The 20979-nt window shown below is 40.7% G+C and overlaps 1 protein-coding gene across 1 annotated transcript; it reads right to left on the minus strand.

Moving 5' to 3' along the window:
• Window positions 1-1267: 1267 nt before the first annotated feature.
• Window positions 1268-19953, minus strand: stk35 (serine/threonine kinase 35). Its single transcript, XM_035158956.2, has 3 exons — window positions 19120-19953; window positions 16211-17028; window positions 1268-4807 (listed from the first exon to the last, which is right to left on the minus strand). Exons 1-2 carry the CDS (start codon window positions 19664-19666, stop codon window positions 16280-16282), a joined length of 1296 nt encoding a protein of 431 aa, XP_035014847.1. The 5' UTR covers window positions 19667-19953; the 3' UTR covers window positions 1268-4807; window positions 16211-16279.
• Between the last annotated feature and the right edge of the window lie 1026 nt (window positions 19954-20979).

The following is a 20979-nucleotide window of genomic DNA, read 5'->3' on the forward strand; positions in this document are numbered from 1 at the left end:
AGACTCATAAATTCATTTTTGGATGAACTATCCCTTCAATGCTTCAACTTTTGTACTTTTACTTAAATGCTGTGCATTCAGATCCCAATAAGAACCAGTCACTAATCTACTGACACCGTATTCATCAAGTGAAATTACAGTTTTCAGGCTGTATAAAAGTATTTTTATCAACTTTCCTTTTTATTTTACTCTCTCAATAGTTTGATTAATAATAGTTTTTCTGGTTTTTTTTGCATTTTACAGTGTTTTATTTTATCGTTTTACACTTTTCTCATCTGTAACATATTTACTATTATTTATTTAAATTATTATTATGATATATTTTATTAATATCTGTGGGATCTTCTTGTTTGCTTTTTAACTGTTAATAGTATTATAGTTAGGTTCATATCAAAGGATCATCAACATAGAAAATATCAGCAGTCACTAAATGTGGAGGCTGTTGTTTGGGTGGTGATCAGAGGTTGGAGCCTGCCTGGTGTCTCTGCACTGATTCAACAGAGCCTGTGGACTGATCCAGTGAGGATACAGAGGATTAGTGCCAACTGTGGGAAACAGCTTCCTACAGTTGGTGCCTGCGCCTGAGTGAAAGGTGATGGGACAGAGATGCAGTAAAATAAATCAATGAGCTTACATGAGCAGCACTGTGGCCACAGAAATCCATAGTCACACTCCACTACTGCTGTGGAACATTGGGCTCATTGACTACTAAAGCAAAATAGAACTTAGATTATATCCACATAATGAATAGGTAGGTACAAAAGGGCTTGAACCTGAAATAATAACTTGCAGCTTATTAGAAAATGTTTCTGTCCAGCAAATATTCAAAAACAGTTTGTAAACTAGAAAGTCACTCAGTAGACTGCATACCTCCACCAAGGGCCAACAGTTCCCTTAAATTCACTACATCTGAATTAAACACACTCATAAATATCATAAAACATGCTTGATTCTTTTCATCAAGATCCATGAATCATCTCACAATATTAAAAGACAGTGAAACAAAACTTCCTGGATGTGCACTTCAATTTGATGAGTTCTTCCCTGACCCATACTGCATCCTTCCAGCAAGTTTCATGGTAATCTGTCCAGTTGCTTTTGTGTAATATTGCTAACTATCAGACGAATAAACGAAAACCACGTCGGTGGTAATACGAAAACCAAGAAAACATTAGGCAGGGTTCAGTTGGGGAATCCAGATTCAGGACCTCTGTGTGGACGCACAGACAAATACACAAATATAAAGAATATTCAATAATCCAGACAGTTTTAGTTTTGATCATTTATTCCAAGAAAAACTTGTTGAACATATTTACAAGTCAAAAATAATGATTGTATTATGCTTCCCCAAACATCTTATGGCTGCTGTCAGCTTCATTAACAAAAAGCAGTTCATGTTGTTCACAACATTTGAATGAAACATTTCTGTACACACTGGAAATATACACTGAGAAAAAACAGCTCAAGATATTACACGGCTGTTGCGGAGGGGCATGGCTCTTTACAGTGCTTACAGTGAGGCAGTGAAAGATTTGCATAGTGTGAAGTGTTTTCAAGTGGAGTATTACTAGTTAGGAGTTAAATGAACAGCACATACAAAAACACAGAGGACAACAAGGGTTAGTACTGATGATTAGGTTGTAAAGATCCTCAGTTAGCTTATGCACTATCAACATAGCAATGCCATATACAGTTATATAACCATGTTAGCTTTAACGCTTCAAACATGTATGTTTTTACACTGCTGGGCTGGTCCGTGCAACAGCAGTCCTTCTGCACAAAGTGAAAACCCAAAGTCTCATACCAAATGTTGAACAACTTTATGTGTTGGCAACAATTGTGTTAGCATACAAAAGCTACAGCTCCAGCTTAAATCCCAATTGCTCTTTGAGCTGTGCTACACTTTAAGCACATGTGCCAGCATTTTAAATCAGATTTACATTGAAAAGAAGCACATTCTGCTAAATTTCTACTTTTGAGACTAGGTAGGCAGTGGGAAGAAGCCACAAGGAAACTATGGTGGCAGGTTTTCTTGCCCTGCTTCTCAAGGGGAACAGCTAGCAACACCTCAGACATGGTCAGAGTATCATAAGCTGCTTTCAGTCATGCACTGATCTCAGCAGATCCTCTGTATTTTATCCGGAGGAGGTGCATGTGTGAACGCAAATATCCGAGTGAGAGGCTCCGACTGGCCTCCTAGTATAAAGTCCGTAGAACTTCAGGAATAGTCGATGTGTGAACACAGCAGGGGATATATTCGCTGGGTTAACTGCGAGCGAGTGGGGGGGTTGCTTAAGCTTCCAAAACACGACAGACACAAAAACGGGAAAAAAACAAGAGAAAACTAATATTTTCGGGTGAAAAAGCTGTGTCATAGACATAGAAGACACTGGCGAAGATGTCAAGAGCAGAGACAACGACGGTGTCGGGATGCTGTAAACATGATCACGTGAGCTCTGCATCCGAGTTAATACATCACTTCCTGTGTCTGTCTGCTGCACCCGACTGCACCACTACACCACTTCTCCAGATTTTACACGCAGGTCATGTCTGAACACGGCTATACTAATTTGTTTAAAATGCTCTGAGGCATAGATGCTAATATAACCTTATGGGAGCTGTAGCTATTGAACACAAACAGAATGATTGTGGTCTGGTCATGAGGAAGGACTACTTCTGTGCTGCAGATGAAGCCTTTATCAAGGGGAAAGCAAGATGTTCCTTGTAGCTAAGCATACACCATAGAGTAGTCAGTCAGAGGCTGATTCAGGATTGAAGAAGTTCTGTCCCATCAAAGTGCCCCTGGTTTCAGAAAGTAAGACGAGGTTATTAATGAGTCATATAGACAGGAAGTTTCAGAGTGCTGAGGATGAGGTAGGACCACACTACAAAACGCCTCAAAGTCTACTACAACTACTGCTGAGTCACTGAACTCGACCCAGGTGCTACACAGTGCTATGAAGCCGAGAGGAGGTTCGGACCATTTGTCTCATCTGTGCTGGAGAGAGGAAGATAGAAGTATTCTAGGTCTCGAACATGCAAACCCTTTTATGATCCTTTTCCAGGATCACCACTGTATGCTTTTTTCTATATGAATTATTCTGTGCATTTGAACTTTGTTGAGACGTGTGGCTCAATATTTGTGTTAAACCACAGGATGTACATGTAGTTGGATGATCAGAGCAAAACTGATATTCAACACAATGCAAAAATAGTAAGCTCCAACCAACCACTGCCTGGATGTGTTCTACAGAGCTGCATGTCACTGCAAAGAGTCTGAAATAATTCAATAAAGAGGGGAGGAGGGAAGGGACAGTAAGCATGGGTATCCCATGGATATTTTGAGATTATTTCCAGATGGCAAATTTCCTGTGAGAGTCCTCAACTCAGATACTCAAGAAAAATTTGACCAAAGATGGCTCAATACTGCTCAGGTGTTCCCATAGAATGACCCGTTAATCATATCACAACAATCAGAAAGCTTAAAACTCAAAAGGTAGCATATAGAACATCACTCCATATCTCTTAATGACACACAATTGCAAGTAACCCATTAACTTGATATCTCCAAGTTTACAGTGTTATTTCTGTTTGTGAGGAGTCATCAAATGCCACGTTAACCTCAATGTAAAAAAAGAAGAAAAAAAAAACATTCAGTACAAAATGACCGTAATAGATGTTAGTCCACCAAATTATCCCAATTGTTTCTTGGTCATAAATTAATTTTGAAAACATGTTCATACTAAGTTTTGCAGTGATGATAAACACAATTGGATGTTCTTTGGATTCAACAGAAACAAATGCCCCAGAAAACCAGTCGGATTCTCTGCTGGACATTGTCTGACTAACAACTGCACAGTACTGATTGGAGTTGATACAGGCCTGCTACTTCTAATGTGTGAATTCTCTAGTACCCCTTCAAAACAACACAATAACCATATTAATATTCACAGTTAATTTGCCTCCAGAGTGTGGCACAGATTTGTGAAATCCTTGTAACCTTCTTTACATGAGCAAACATGTGACACTGAAACAACGATATCTTCATTTGAGTTAAAGCTGAACTCAGCTTCAGCATTATGGCTGCACTCGAGCTTTAGGGTAGAGCAAAGACACCAGATTATCACAGTCCAACTTCACATTATTGCTGCCCAGAATATTGTTGAATAGTATGACATCATTGAAAGCAAAAGAGTCAATTGGTTGATTGACAGAAACCTGCATATGACGAAAGGAATTCCTGACTCATAGAGTTTGTCTAGGTATGTGCACCTCCACTTAAACTCATTAAATTATTATATTTAAAATTCCAAATCGCACTTGGTGTGAATCATGTTTAAGGCACGAGGATGTACGGGGCAGTGTTGTGTCGTCTGCTGTCGATACCATCATATCTAGTAACATGTGGGCAAGCCCATGCTTTGATTTCAGAACACTCATACAATCCAATAAGGTAACCTGTGCCACAGCTCAATACATTACAAATGTTAGGGAAGAGCAGGCCTATACTGAGACTGTGGGGGACAAATAAACAAATATAAAACAACACATGGCTATCACATCTAAATCCGCTCTTGGATACATTATCCTCCAGTGAAACATCCTCAGCGTCATGGTGACAGTGACTGGGAATGGCTGGTGATGGAGTACACGGCTGTGGTCTGATTTACGTCATGTACCTGTCCCAGAGTTTCGGAATCATCAGCTCGTCCATCACTTCCAAGTCAAATTATGATCGTGGATTGTTCACAGTTCAGTGTGTCAGTCCCTTTTTCCATCAGAGTCCATGTCCGTGTGGTAAACAAAGCTGCAGGGACACAAAGAATGAACAGGTCAGCATGGAGAAACACAGAAACAATGTTTATACAAGACAACCACAACTTTAGGCATGAATATCATCATTAATCACTAGGAATAAGGACTTGCTTTTAGAGAAGCTTCAAAATGCATCTACATCTTTAAGTTGGGAAATGTTTAAAAGGTGATAGGGTGCAAACAATAGTGTTCAAACATTTGTGTATGTGATGCAAATTTATGTCCGGAAGCCTTTTACATTCTATGCACCACCATTGAAAAATAATGGATAAATATATGGCTGTTTGCTGGATTAGCTTGTTGTTCAAGTGAGGCAGCAGAGACACTGAAAACAATCTGACCAAGTTATTCAAGCTGTTGTCCTCCTTTATAAATTCCCTTTGTAAATATAAGCATTTAGACTTGTAGTATATGCAGCCACCAGCAACAACATTATAACATGTAGCTGGTTTTAATATTGTTGCTGATCAGTGTCTTTCAACTTCTACAGGCCATGAAGCCATGTAAAACACCGGAAACTGCTGAATTAGTTTTAAATCAAATTACTGATGGTTCAGAATGAAGTATTTCTGAACAGGCCACACATATACACCGACCTGCCACAACTAGGGTTGTCAAAAAAAAACGATACTCAGATATTAATCGATACATAACATTCGATACTCATTTGCAACAGTATCGATACCAGCAGTGCGTCTTTGCCTCTTTCAGTTGACACAAAACTTCACACAGCCCCGCTGCAGACAGGCAGACACACAAACCCTCCCCTCACTTGCAGCTGAACACATGAACAAGTTGACGTTCACAAAACTGATCTTGTGTCGCCAGCATAAAACTAACTTAACATGGCAAGTGCTGCTGCTGAAGGGCCTTCGCAACCAGTTGAAGTTGAAAATGAAAAAAGGTGCCGGTTGGACGCATTTTAGATACAAGGCAAACGACCAGGGAAAGTGGTGGCGACGAAGTCGAGTAGCACAACAAACTTGGCGAAGCATCTTAAAGACCAACACCCTGGTCTTTATGATGCATTTCAATAGGTCAGTAACGCTCCAGTTTCAACAATTAAAGTATTAGACAGTTATTATAAATGTAAACCTGGCCAGCGGCACACTACAACATTAGCCGTTAACTATTAGCAATTAGCCAATAGCCACATTAGCCGTCTGTTAAGTTATCAATAAGCTAGCGGCTATGGCTAATAATAAAACGACTAACGTTAATGTGGGAGCTAGACAGCAAAAGTTATCACTCCTGCCTGTAACGTTAGTAGAGTGTTCATTAAACAGGAAAACACAACTGTTTGTGTCTAAAAACTGTCTTTAAGTCCTAGATTGCAGCTGAGAAAAGTCAACCAGCAACTGGACATACACAGTGATGTTGATGTTATTGTCTTTATTGTTCTAATCTTTGTTTAAAAAAATGTATGCCTCTTAATTTTTTTGTATCGAGTATTTTCCTGGGTATTGGTATCGAGTTGGAAATTCTAGTATCGTGACAACCCACAACAGGTAACTAGTTTTAATGTTGTGTCTGATCTGTGTATAATTCTGTACTTCTATATAATTCTGCTAAAAGCATCAGATGAATCTCTTATAAAATCAAACCATGATTAATGAAATACTATTTGATTTTGCTCAGGCACCTAGAAGGAACTTCCAACCCTAAAATGTCCCCACAGCTCAGCTTCACAATCAAAACAACGAATTTAAAGTCATAGGCTGCGTCACAGTATTAATATGCAGTATTTCCACAATTACCTGCACTTGACACCTGAGAGTATTACTGCAGATGTGGCCAGGTTTAGTTCAGTGCTGTGCTCTAATAATAGCCCAGCCTCTGACATGCCACAAGCTCAGGCAAGCAGCAGATTGTTCCTCTTTTTATGTGTTGCATAACCACACAGCACATGGTATGAACACAAATGGGTCAGCTTAGCGAGATGCACGCATGTTGGAGATCTTCGTAAATACACTGCAAGGATATGCATTGTTTTGATATGCTGAATGGAAAGTGCATTTGTCACTGCTGAAGAAGAGCTCTTCTAATTCTACTCATACATACATAAATAAAGACTACGCTTCCCAACATGGTCAATAAGGGTTCCTGTGTACCTTATTGCCACAGCAGGGCTGTCTGGCAGTGCACCGTCCAGTTAAAAGCCAGGCACTATGGACCTGTTTTCTGGATGAGGGGTTGACAGAGGCTGCTGGTGGCTCGTTGAACCTCCTTTGTTCATCTCTAAGCTTTGGACAAGCAAAAGGAATTCCATTCATTTCTGACATGAACCCTGTTTTCCTGTCATTTATTGACATACTCATTGAGTCAACAGTACTGAGATGCCTGCTTGAACTCAGCAGCCTGACTAATTCTTCAGCATTCAGACTTTTTGTTTGTCACCTCTTGGTTTTACAGCAGCAGCTTTGAGCATCCTCTCGGAGAAACTGGTGTCCTTGTGTGTGAACACTCTGAACTGACTGACCTGAGGCACCCGTTTTACAAACATGCCTCTCATACCCGAGTATACACCCAACCAAGAATTGGTTACACAACTTTGAGCTGAGAGCAACACGTGATTTTTTCCTTTCAAAATGAAGTGGATCCGAATGACGACTCTCATCAAGCGCTTACATGATCAGAAATAAAATTATAGTTTCCTTAAGATGTTCTACAAGGAGCAGCACACCTCGGTCAGAAATGCTTTGACAAAGAGGGAGCTCTCTTTCTTTCAAAGTGAAGCCGGTATGAAGAAGGTGAAAAGAAGATACTCTGATATGGGGACTCTCTCAATAGCTACTAATGGTCCTGTGGTTGAGAATGTATAGAAACAGTAAAACTAGTAGTAAAAGTATGAGGGATCTGTTGAGGCACAGAGACACTGAGTACAGGCTCAGAATGCTTCAGACTTGCTCATACAAGTGCTCAGAAGTGTGGGAAGGATAAGGCGGTTTTCTGTCCAATGATCACCTGTCCTTGACCTGCTGAGAGCAAACTCCTGTCAGTTCCATTGGTGTTGTTCAGTACAGGACCCTGAGCTCTGACCTATCTGCAGTGGCACGATTACAACCATTTTCTCTATTGCACTACACAAACCAAATTGACATCCCGCTGGACAGAAGCTAATAAAGCTGTCACATAAGAGTTAGGCCTAAATCAATTCATCAGCATAACAAGTAATGTTTGCTCATGTCCACACAGACATCCATGTGCAGCCCAAAAACTGATGAACATGGTTGCCAGGTTGCAGAAACTAAATGTGGCAGCAAGAGGAATTCAATCTCTGTTTTCAGGTTTTCAGGGTCTTTAATGAAAGATAAACAAGCAGGAATGTGCCTACTCCTCTTGTCGATTCATATTAATATTCTTTTTTAACAAAGACCGGTCAGTCACTTTGTGTTCTGTGGTCTAAATGCTACTGAATGCTGACCCCTGGTAAAACTGTCATGGTGCATCATGTAAACATTTGAAACCCCCTCTGGTCAGACCCATGGTGAAGTCAGTGTATCATTTTTCTGTGCACTGCTCTGTTGGAGGTATTACTGCTACATAAATAAACAAAACACAACGAAACAAAGCAGAGGTCAAAACCGAGCAAATATTGAACAAACTTGGACCTGCTGCCTCCTTAGCCATCCTGCCGACTATTTATTGTTGAATAACCCAAAACAGACACACTTATTAAAAACAGCAAAGACTTTAGGGAAGTGGTTTCTTGTTATCCTGGGACACTGTGGTAGCTCTCCATGATTACGAGAGGGAAAACTGGCTTTTTACACACTCAGTGGTATTGTGGGTGTGCGGCATGCAAAGCAACACATTCCTCATGGCTGGCACTCACGAACACTATTCATCATGAAAGTTTAGGTGTGTGCCTTTCCCTTGATGCCAACCTGACAAAGCATTTCGAGAAGGTTGGACACCTTAGATAATGAGTGGGCAAATTCAACAATGTGACATTTCAAGGGCTCGTATGGCATTCAGTCAAATGGGTGTATGTTCTTTCAAATAACACAGAGCTGCAGATGAAAAGAGATGTCTCACTCTGTCGTGATAAACTCCAGAATAACAGCAGTCTGGCTCTTTCAGAATTGATGGTTACTACTCATAAAATCCAGTAAATCAATGTCAACAGAACTTCATTGGGAAAACTGCCAAAGAAAGAGGGAGACAAAAAAACTACAGAAACGAGTGAAAATGAAAAATGAACAACAACCATCTCCCAGGATGCAAGGCAGACATCGGGAAAAATGCAATTATTATCTGAATGCCACAAAATGGGAGTAGGACCACCACTAATGTCAATTAATCTGTCAGTCTTTTGTTTACTCAATGAACTGCTTGGTCAATAATATGTCAGTGTCCTATGATCCCTGGTGATGTCATCAAATTCCGGGAATTACCCTGGAAGAACGATACTATTATTTGTCCAAATTCTGGATACTTTCTCTCAATCAAGCCTAAAGATTAGAAACATTTGCCAATTGGGAGGGAAGACTGGTCCTGAAAAAGCTTGTCACAAACTTCCTCAAAGTTTGAGTAGAGTTAGAAAACAGCTGACATTGGTCAAAGGTTTGTTTGACTGTTTGTTTGACCATCTGCAGCTCTCAGGTAATCCTCCCATCTTGAACTTCTCAGACTCTCATTTTGTCAGAGGACAGAGCGTGCAGTCGACAACGGCAGTGACACAGCAAATCCAAATCTTTGCTTTCTGCAACAGATGCTGACCACACCTCTTTTCATCTATTATTTACAGGCCAAAAAGAGCCAGGACAGCTTTGTTAGAGCCATCAAACAATATGAACCGTCAGCAGTGAAAACACACAAGCACCAAAAAGAATCCAGCCAAAGTATTATCACGTACAGCACCTGCAGTGAGCTGTGAGGGTGTGATAGACGCTGCGCTGACTATGAGGAGATTAACACAGTGTAAAGAGCTTACAAACCATTAGATCCACCACAGCCACCATGAATGGGGACAGTGGACTGGAAAAAATGTGGATCAATGTTATTCCTGAACCCCGTGGGATCACAGGGTTTCCAGGACGCTGGAAGGTCCATCCTAAATTGTTGTTTTTTTTAAAATGGGAAGGTTTTGTAAAAAATTAAATTAAAGTGGTTACACTATATTGAACTTGCTTTTTACTTTTCATCTTACTCTACTAACCCGCAGCCTTTGTATTATAATAATACAAACAAGAACACAAAGAGGTGCTTCACCAGAATCATTTGTGTAAGAACTTGTGTTTGCAGTTGTTGCTCTGAACCCTGAGGGCCCGGAGGACATTTTAACAAGCTTTACAGCCAGTGAAACCAGACGTTTAAACCAGGTTGCATAAGAAAACCAATGCGCTCATCACACCCGCTCCCAAATCTCATAAAAGGTAGCCTTCCTTTGGCATTTCTCAGGCCTTCTATAATACCCCCCACTGACTGAGCCAACAGAGAACATACTGTACCCTGGCTTCAAACTGCTGTCCAAACAACCTAATTTCCTTTAGAGGAGCGGGATCAGCATTCTCTCTGACCGTACTGCCTTTGTTTGAAATGTACACTGCTTTGGAATACAGAGATAAGGAGGCATGCAAAGAGAAAAACATCATACCAGCTTGAAGGCAACAGCATAGTCATTATGGTGCAGGAGGTATTCATAGGTGCAGCACAAGGACAACACCCTGAAAATGCCTCAACTTGTAAAAGCCTGATCAGGCTGTCAATGGAATCAACAAGGATTCCTAAAATACAGGGTGTACACATGGGGAGGGCTAGAGCTTACAGTGCTCTGTCCTGGTTTAAACTGAGGCGGCACACGGCTGGCAGGCTGCGAGAGGACAAAATGTTCCCGACACAAGCCTCCATAAGCCCTGAACTAGGAGCACTCTCATTGTCCAGCTCAGGACAGGGAGGCAGGGAGGAGGGAGGGATGATGGTGTGTGTGTACCAAACAGAGATACTCGTGGTAGTGTTAAGATGTTGACAAAATGTCTGATGTCATTTAATATTCACAGTCTCAGATGTTATTTTTCTTTTAAATTACCACCACTACAGGGCTTCTCTCATTTGAGAGCTTCATTTTAAGTGCATGGGAATTTTTTTGGGCAGTGCCTTGCAAATGTAGTTGTGGATAATCTCTGTTCATCACAAACACTTGACAGCTGTGTAGGCACAGAGCAGTGAGGTCAACATAGAATTGACAAATGATTAGGCTGAAATGTAGCCAACACCATCACTGTAAGAAAGCTTTGATGAAATCAGGAAATTCCTACATACCCATGCTACATCAGTCAATATTATTGAGTTACTAGTCCATAGGTCAGCTGATAAGTAACAGCAAACCGCAGGATAGAAATGTAAATAAAGTTTGAGCTAATGTAAGAACAGTAACTTTTAGAGCTGAAGCAATTGGTCTCTTATGATGAACAGTTTGTCACTTTTTAAGAAATGATGCCATCAAACTCTGTGTAGTTGCAGCTTCTTCAATTGGAGTGTTTGTTGCTTTTCTCTATTGTATTGTTTTTTATTGTTTGATTTTAAAGTGGAAAACGGTTTGGATTTTGTACAGTTTGCCAGAACAACCAGTTTTTGCATCTCAATCTGTGGAGTAAGGTATGGAACAGTTAGAATGCGGAGTTATAACAAAGTCCAAACATAACCCAGTTTAGAATAAAGTACAAAGATATATTGTTCACGAGGTACAGGGATGAAGAGGGGATTTGACATTAACCTGCAGGGGTACTGTTTCAATATTTGGTCACTTAATATTTATTGTTCCTTAGTTTATCTTCCTCTCCTTTTGCTATATATAACAATGCAAATTCGTTTTTTTGATTTTGAGTATGTAGGTGTACGAGTTTGTATAAATATATATAGCGATATTTTTACTATTTATATTGTATTTATTATTGCATATATTTTGTACATTATATACAATATATGGCACAGATATCAGCTAAATGACATGAAATGTAAATCATTGAGAAGGGGTGAGATTAAATAAATTTGTACTTCTTCTGACTCCTTTTCAAATGTGTAGATTTAAAGTGTCTGAACAATACTTTTTCCCCCACTTGTTTGTATAAATTTGCTTTTTGTACATGTTCGAAATAAAATAAAAATTAATGAATGAATTAAGATTAAACAATATATCTGACTATGTCAAACTAACTTAATATTATCATGAGCATATGACGCTGAGTGTGTAAAGTGAAATACTGGGATGCTGGATGGCATCGGGGGAATATACAGGTATACTAAGCTCTGATGCTAATAATCATAAGTAAACATCATTAGCATAATCAATACAGTGTAATACATTTAGCTGCAGTGGTGTGTGTGTGTGTGTGTGTGTGTGTGTGTGTGTGTGTGTGTGTGTGTGTGTGTGTGTGTGTGTGTGTGTGTGTGTGTGTGTGTGTGTGTGTTCAGGTGGGTGGGGATGAGCATATCAGATGCATGGTGCCATAAGAAGGTCATGGGTTCTTTCTGTGTGGAGTTGTCATGTTCTCCTCATGTCTGTGTGGTTTTCTGCAGGTACCCCCACTTCCTCCCACAGTCCAAACACATGCAGGAGAATTGGAAACTCTCATTTGCCGGTATGTGTCAATCTAAGCGTCGATGGTGGTTTGACTTATTATGATGGACTGATGACCTTGGTGTCAGTCCCCCCAGACCCTCAAAGAATGAGTGGTATAAATAATTATTATTATTATTCTATTATTATTATTATCATCTCATAACTCAGGCAAATCAGATATTGATTAATATCAGCAGGCTATATATAGAAAATGTTGACAATTTAAAAATATATCTTAATAATTGTTATACGCCTCAATTCCAAATCTATTCTTTTAACATTAAAAGCATTATTAGAACAACTACAACGTCCCTCAGTAGAGTACATCTTCCACCAAGACCAAACACATCTGTCTAGCTCTTAAACATAGGACGAGAAATACCACTTTCGCCAACCAATCGGGAAATTTACAATGTGCCCTTCTGTTCCTGAGCTATGGTCAGAAAAATGTTTTCCAGAACATTAAGATGTTACTGTGAAATTGACTTCTGACCTTTTGGATAAAAATGTCATCACTTAATTTTAACCGACATTTGTGATTTTTTTAACAAAGGCTACGTAGAGCTCAACCCAATAAATATAATAAAGATATATGATATCATATCATCCAGATCAAGACTTTATTTCCTGAGAAATTGATTGAAATGTGAAAATCTCTTGCAATGTTGAGGAAAGGAAACAACCAACCAACAAACAAAGTGGTGAAAATACAGAATTGTCAGGTTGTTTAAACATCTGGTGTTGAGGAATGGTAACTTCTCTGTTTCTCGTTTCAACAGAAATGAAATAATAGCTTTGGGTCACACTGAACAAACTAATTAAACACTTCATCTTTATAGATTTAAAAGTGATCAATAAGTTGTGACTGGAGCACATCACTGAGAAATAACATCAGTCAAATATATGTCCCATTAGACTATAGATAGTTTCTGTTCCATTGGTGCTAAATCTCATCAGTGATTTGAGTATCGTCATGCTGACGTTGTCAGCACCCCCCCCTCCCTCCCCTGTTTGCAGCACTAATCCCTCTCTCTCTTTTAGATGACAGCTTTTCTCATTGAACCAGAGCAGGGATCTGGGCCTGTTGCGTAACTCGCCATCCTATCATGCCACAAGAGAACAAGGCCAATCTGCTGCGATGGACTAACACGCAATGGCATCTTCAGAGCCATCGTCGACCGAGAGGTGTTACGTCACAAAGTGTGTGTGTGTGTGTGTGTGTGTGTGTGTGTGTGTGTGTGTGTGTGTGTGTGTGTGTGTGTGTGTGTGTGTGTGTGTGTTGTGTGTCATCTCTGGGCATGAGTTTACAATGAGGGGTTAACAGAGAGTGGGTACAGGATTGGATGGCTAATTGTCAAACAAATGCTGGGATTAGTCTTTGTGAATGCAGGGTTCAGGTTCAAACAAACAGACGGACAGTTCAGGTCACTGAGCATCCAGTCAGCAGCTGATTGATGTGCTACAAGGAGTTTCTGCTCTAAATAGCAAACTCAGACAATTACCATCTTAAGGGACACTTTTCCTACACTGCAGTAGTTACTTGCACACTACCTACTGAGTGTGCATGTTTGTTTTGGGGGAGGGGTGGGAGATGGCATTTCTCTAAGTCATACAAAAGTAGTAAAATCCGTGAGGTTGTCAGGATTAAGATTTGATCATTTTCCCCCCCACATACCATGTTAGCTGACTTTCTGAATGAATATTCTCAAAAACTATTATAAAAAGGTATAAGAAAAAATATAGTATATTTTTATATCTCCATGCACAAAAGGCGATGAGTATAGTGGAATAATTAGAGGTGTTCCAATACAAAAAATGCCAGGTCGGGCATTGGTGAGTATGATAATCTATGTACCACCCTGATACCACATCTTTAAAGTATATTAGTTTCATCCAGATAAAACTACCATTTTCATTATATCACTTCTTCTTAACAGCTCCAAGACAGCAGCTGTACTACCCCTGGCAAGTACTTATTTTAGAGCAGCAAAGAAGTAGAGATTTCCGGTAGTGAAGTAAAACGGCGATGTGTACCATATATAGGACCTCAGTTTCAAGGGGGTCATTAGTGTCACCAATTACAAGACAAGTAATAACAATTGTTATTCATTCCCTAAATGTTTTTAGTTTTGTAGGTGCTGTTGCACTGTTTTGTACTTTTGTTGTACTGTTTAAAACTCTTCTATTTTAATAACTGTGGGTAGACTTTGGCAGCTATTTAAAGGAAGTATTTGTTGTGCATTCCCAGATTTACTCTTGTTTGTGTTTTTTTTCCCCTTTATAACAGTCAAACTCGATAATAAAAGATGTTCTATGTTCTTTATTATTTGACTGCATTTGTTTTTCTCAACGGGTTTAACCTCAGCCAGACCATACAACAATGATAGCAATCATCAATTGCAGACATGGTTACTAACATAGCTGTTAGAACACGTTATACAAGTTATTTTCTAAAATGCACTAGTATCAGATTAGTATCAGCCAATATGCAAAATCAAGGTTTCGGAATCGGTATCAGGGAGGGACAATTGTATTGGAAGATCTGTAGTATCAAAACTTCCACAACTCTTTGTTTGCACCCATCCATCAATTTCCCATAGTTGTGCTTTGAGGCTTGCATGTTTAAATACACACCAATAATCCAATCGTAATGCAATTAATAAAGTTAATGTGAACACCATACTATGATTATGTAAAGTGATTATGTTCATAGAGTGAGCATAAGCAGTAAGTATATGTGTATGCTGAGTATTCCTGTTTTAGCCTCATTATTATAAGACAAATGAACAACACTGCTTCATCGTTAATGTTTTGGAAACTGGTCTGAGTCTGAGGTTTCAGCTAAATTAAATTCTGGAAATAAATATCATGCTAACTCAGATGTGTTACAGGCATCCCAGTTCCCTACAGCAACAAGTCATCTCTCACAATCCACAGTGGTAGGAATAAAGAGGCTTCAGGTAACTGGGTACATGGGCAGTTCCATCAAGGAAACATGCAAATCACTGAGTAAGGAGCTACAGGTAGTGATGCAGTTGTTAGGATATTCTCATCAGCCAGTAACAGTAAGTAATTCGATGAAAACAGAAGTCAGAATAAGGTGATGTCTGGTGGGATGTGATCCACTGCCAGGTTTGAATATGAATCAGATGAAGCATAAGTCCTGTGGACAGGACATGTACACAGGTTAATACCAAAACGAAAACTTTCATCTCTGCAAATAACTCATTGCTTTCTGCCTCACTCTCTCATACACACACCCTGACTGTGTGTATTTAGTCAAACCCAGGCTGTTTGCCCTGAGGCCCAGGGTGTTCCAATCTCTTACACCAACCTCTCCACCTACTAACAGGCCATCAGCACACCTCTTGTTACCTCATCTCAGCTTTAACTGCACTGGCGTATTTGTTCAATCATTCAAGGAAGATTCCTGAACAACTTGTCCACAGTCAGTTAGTTAACATCAGTCATCTTGAGGCTCAGGTTTGTGTCTTGACGTCAGTGCTCTGCAGTAGATACTTTCACTCTTGTTAATCCTTTGACAGTCATGTAGGAAGCCAACATGTGTCAAAGGATCCACACTTGTGGCTCAATAATGGTAAACGGACTGTTAAGCATATTTCTAGTCTTATCAACCACTCAAAGCTCTGTAGTTATGTCAGCCTGGTTACTGACAGTGATAAAATAGCTTCTTGTTTCATTGTAAGGCAGAGCAGTGAAGAGGTCTTATTGAAATACGCACTAAAATAAGTAAACCACAACACCCAGTGCTTTCAAAAAGTGATTGGATTAACAGTTACACTAATAACTTATGAAGGAGGTTGAGCTTACCTGGGAAGGAGAGGTTCCTTCGTTGACTGGTTAGGGTAAAAAAGGAGAGGTTCGGAAAGGTGGGGGCTGTCATGCAGCACATGTGACTTGGTCCATCCGCACCTCCAGCTGGAAGGCGTCTGGTCTGTCCTGAGGGTTGACTGCGAGCATGTCTTGAAGGAGTTTTTTCACGCCTTCAGACATGGAGCTCCTGGCCCTCTGAGGGATATGGAGAACCATCTTGGGATTCTCCAACAGGGCCTCCCCAACAGGTACAATCTCTGTGCCCTGCCGTATGTAGGTGCCTAACAGTTCACGCTTGGACTCTGCATCAATGAAAGTGATCCGCTCAACCATGGCCCAGATGATGATGCCCAGGGCGAAGATATCAGCCTTGGCAGTGTAGTGGCCCTCCCACACCTCCGGGGCCATGTAGAAGTCTGAGCCACAAGCTGATGACAACCAGAACTTGTTAATGTTGATGATGTTATTCTGGTTACTGCCTCTGCCACTTGCTGCTGTGGCTGATGAAGGGTGTTCTTCACTGTTCTTGGAGTTTAGGCCAGCACAAACTTTACTGAGGCCAAAGTCTGCGACTTTGAGAACAGGGGAACCAGATTTCTGTGAGATGAGAATGTTATCTGGTTTCAGATCACGATGGACAATGTTGTTCTTGTGTAAGAAAGCTACTGCACTCGTCAACTGCCGCATAAAGCTCCTGTTGGTGTGGGGGTCGGGCCGACGGGACAAGATGTACTGGTTGAGGTCTCCACCCTCACAAAACTCCATGACGAACCAGAGATAGCACGGCTCCTCTGGGTAACCCAGGATGCGTTCCCCTGCAGCAAGCAGATTGGAAAGGGACAGATAACGTGATCAGTGAGATAACAGCATTCAAACTGTGACACAACACTCATTCTATACTTAAACACCACACCAATCAATAATACACAAGTAAAGTCCCACATGACTACAGCGCCACTTTCACTACCATTTCTTTGGTATTTGACATTGTCCTTGCGGTTCAACTGCAGGGACAATGGTTCCTGTATTTAGACAAGGGTCTCACTAGAGTTGCAGGGTAATCTTTTTACCCCGCAATACATCAGCAAGCTAATTTGCCTAATCACCCCTGGATTTTAGACTGCACTGGAAACACAGACAAACGACGGTCTGCAGGAACCTTTGAGTTCCTGGACAAAAGTTCTGCTTTCTTTTGGTCGAAACATGGATTGATATTTGTTTTGTTAAATAAAAACACATTTCCCCATTTATTTGTTATTAAAATAATTGTGACCAAGATATTTCTTCAGCTGTACACTTTCTAGAGTGTAAGATTCTCATGGGTCACAAACAAACTGATAAAATGTTTTAAAATAACTTCAAACAAGTCTAAGAAGATATATTTGTTATTTATCAGTCAATATAGTGCATCGTAATAAGAACCTTCTGATATATCTGTCTCTAATAGACAATAGTGATATGTTTACATATCACTTCTTTAGTCCACTACCTAATCAGATTTATCCAATAAACCATCATCCCAAAGTCTTGGACTAAAAACATTGGCACTTCTTGATTTGACTTTCTCTTCCTCCAGTTTTCAAAAGTGTGAAGAAGCAGTGAAACAGGTTTACACAACATCCAAACAGCACTGCTCCCCCACACGACCTCCCCTAATGATCACTGTGGGCTGTTGTGCCATAGCTGCTGACCACTTGGCTTTACACCTTTAAAAACTAGGTTAAGTGGACTGAGACAAAACATAAGTGGGTATACAAGTCATTTAAGCCATGTATTCAAATCCTAAAAACATTAGGACTAGATGACAAGATGTCAGCTCAAGATGAATATTTTATTTCAAAAGCCTGAATGGTAGCACTTACATAACAGCCTGGCTATTATAAGAAAAGAAGCAAACACTATACCCCTTTTCAGTTGTGAACAAGATTATTTGAAAACAGATCAGGCTGTTGGTATTTCAATGCAAAAATGTATTCATATAAAAAAGATACATTGAACAGTTTGGATCAATTTCTCCTAGGGCATGCTGAGCAATAACAAAGGAAATGGAAAGTAGGTCAAACTGCTAATAGCATAATATAGACATACCATATAAATGTAGCTGTCAGATGATAAAGCTGCAGTATTTCATTCTAATATACCACATTTAATTGTGACATCATTGTTTAGTGTCTGAAATCCCAGTCATCATGCAATGGGTTAACATATTGCCAAGTAGTACACTGTGTTCTCTTATGAGCCGAGGGCTACACAGTGTACTCTATGTGCCTGCTATAGGAAACCTATAGAGTAGTCACTGACAGATAGAAGGAGACAAATGCCTGTGAACGATTTTTTGTAATCCTTTAACAGACTGAGCCTTACATTACCATACACTTTAGAGTTTATGGCCCATGCTGTATTTTCCACATTATTTAGCTTAAGTACTGATATATATATATATATATTTCTGGATTACTTTTCACAGCAGGACATTAATGTAAATACTCTGAGTAGTACACAGGTCAAAAATTTGCCAAAAGCAAAGTTTAATTTTTTAATTGATTTAATTGGAAACCCAGGGCAACGGTGTTGATGAAGCTTGCTGCCAAAATAGACTTTTGTACAAGTTTACACAAGTTAAAAAACACAACAATTTTGTTAATTATCTTTCTAATAAAATACTTAACTTTTATTAAAATATGAGACTAGTGCACCTTTAATAGAGGTGATCCTGAAGTTTGGATTGAGAGCTTCAGATAATTATCCCCTTGTTAACAACTAAGTAAGACTAGCATGAATGTGTGCTTTTAGAGTGAGGACCCACTTCACCTCTTAGCTCCCTGTTACTGACTGGATGGATTCTTTCCTTACGAGGGCTGCTGGTGCTAATAACACGTGAGTAGTAAACATGGCAGCAGCTTTACCTTTGAGGGACGTCTCCACCAGGCGCAGGTACTGTCTGGACCTCTTGTTTCCGTGGCTCATCTTTTGGGCCAGGCCGTTCTTCTGCAGGACGCACTCGTCCAGCTGGACCACATTCTGGTGCCGGTTCTCCAGGCTGGTCAGGGCCCAGAACTCGGCCAGAGCCAGCTCCACGTTTTCTGGGGCGTCGCAGTGGAGCCTCTTCACCGCCACCCGGGCCCCTGTTTTCCGGGATAAAGCCTCATAAACCACCCCGTAGCTGCCCCGGCCGACCTCCCGCAGGAGATTGTACCGGGGAGACACCACCGTGCCGGGATGCGGCCGCTCGCTCCGCAGGAAGCCGATTGAGAAGCAGTCGTCGTCCTCTTCCTCCACCATTGGCTCCGTGTGGTTGTTGTTCTCCACCGTGAGGGAGCGAAGGACCATGCCGGCCTCCCTCTTCATCTTGGCGGCCACACTCCGCCTGCAGCCCCGCACAACGCCGCTTACCTTTCTCCTCTTCTTCCCGTCGCAAATATCCATAGCTTCTTTTTTGTTGAAAGTAAGCATGAAGGGAGGACGTGTTTATCTTTCATTACTTTAAATCTAAACTAATAGTTGGACGTCCTGACGCCTGCCTGCTCGTTGTTCGCAGAGGTTCAGCGCCAGCCTGCCGACAGTCTGGTGTGTTTCAGCCGTGAACAAGAGCCTAAAGAGGAAGAGCCGCTGATCTTCATAAACACACAGTTCCAGCTGCTGTGAGGGAGAGGAAGAGCCGTGATGAAGAGGAGCAGCTGGAACAAGGAGCTGAGCTTCATAAACAAAATGTTCCAGAGGACCGGGAACAGAACAGAGGGCGTGGCCTCCGCTGCAGCTCCCACACGCTGATTGGTGGAGAGAGAGAAGGAGCTCCTGTAGAAGAGGTGGGGGATACAGTGAGCACGCGACGTTTGTTTTCGTTTTGAAACACTAAACCAACCGTGGGGAGGATCCATGATTATTTTTATAATTATTATTCATTGTCTTTAGCATTTTAAATGTTCTGTGGCGCTATATACAGACACATCCGGGTCCTCAGGAGAGAGGCCGCGGCACTTGTACACAGGCATGTCCACAGCCTCACACTGACTGTACAGAAACCACATGAGCCCTCATTTATACACACTCATATTTACTTATTCTGTGAAACAGATTGACTGCAGCTTCATCTTTAATACTTTGTAAGGTTCTGTTCTTTTGTCCTGTGTTGATCAATCAATCAATCAATCAATCAATCAATCAATCACATTTTATTTGTATAGCCCATATTCACAAATCACAATTTGTCTCAGAGGGCTTTAACAAGGTGTGACATCCTCTGCCCTTAACCCTCAGCAAGAGTAAGGAAAAACTACTAAAAAACCCTTTTAACAGGGTAAAAAGAAGGTAGAAACCTCAGAGAGAGCCACATGTGAGGGATCCCTCTCCCAGGACGGACAGAAGTGCAATAGATGTCAAGTGTAAAGGAGAACATCATCAAGATAAAGGTTTTAGCAGCATTGATAAGGGTAAACATTTTGAAGCATAACTGAAGGTCAATGAATTGATGGATTATTGTCAGTAATGGCCGAGTATCTGAGGAGACATATTATATATCAAGCAGTCTTGTTGTAATAATAGTCCATGGTCAGCAGCCACCACGATCAGGATCCACCATCAAGATTGGATGCCACCATAGTCCACAGTCATTGTTCACTGCCGCCATCAGTATCCACCATCAGCTGCCACTTCAATCGTGGTCCACCACCATTATCAGATGCCAACACGATACAGGATCCACCATTATTATCACGATCAGCCAGCGCGATACAGAATCCGCCATACTGGATCCACCATTACGATCA

This window comes from Hippoglossus stenolepis, chromosome 6 (assembly GCF_022539355.2).
Source record: "Hippoglossus stenolepis isolate QCI-W04-F060 chromosome 6, HSTE1.2, whole genome shotgun sequence".
NCBI classification, from domain to species: domain Eukaryota; kingdom Metazoa; phylum Chordata; class Actinopteri; order Pleuronectiformes; family Pleuronectidae; genus Hippoglossus; species Hippoglossus stenolepis.

Coding starts and splice junctions, on each gene's coding strand:
- stk35 (XM_035158956.2), bottom strand. CDS start 19,666: ATGCTTACTTTCAACAAAAAAGAAGCTATGGATATTTGCGACGGGAAG. Junction 17,029..19,119: donor GGTGGAGACGTCCCTCAAAG/GTAAAGCTGCTG, acceptor TGCTTGCTGCAG/GGGAACGCATCCTGGGTTAC.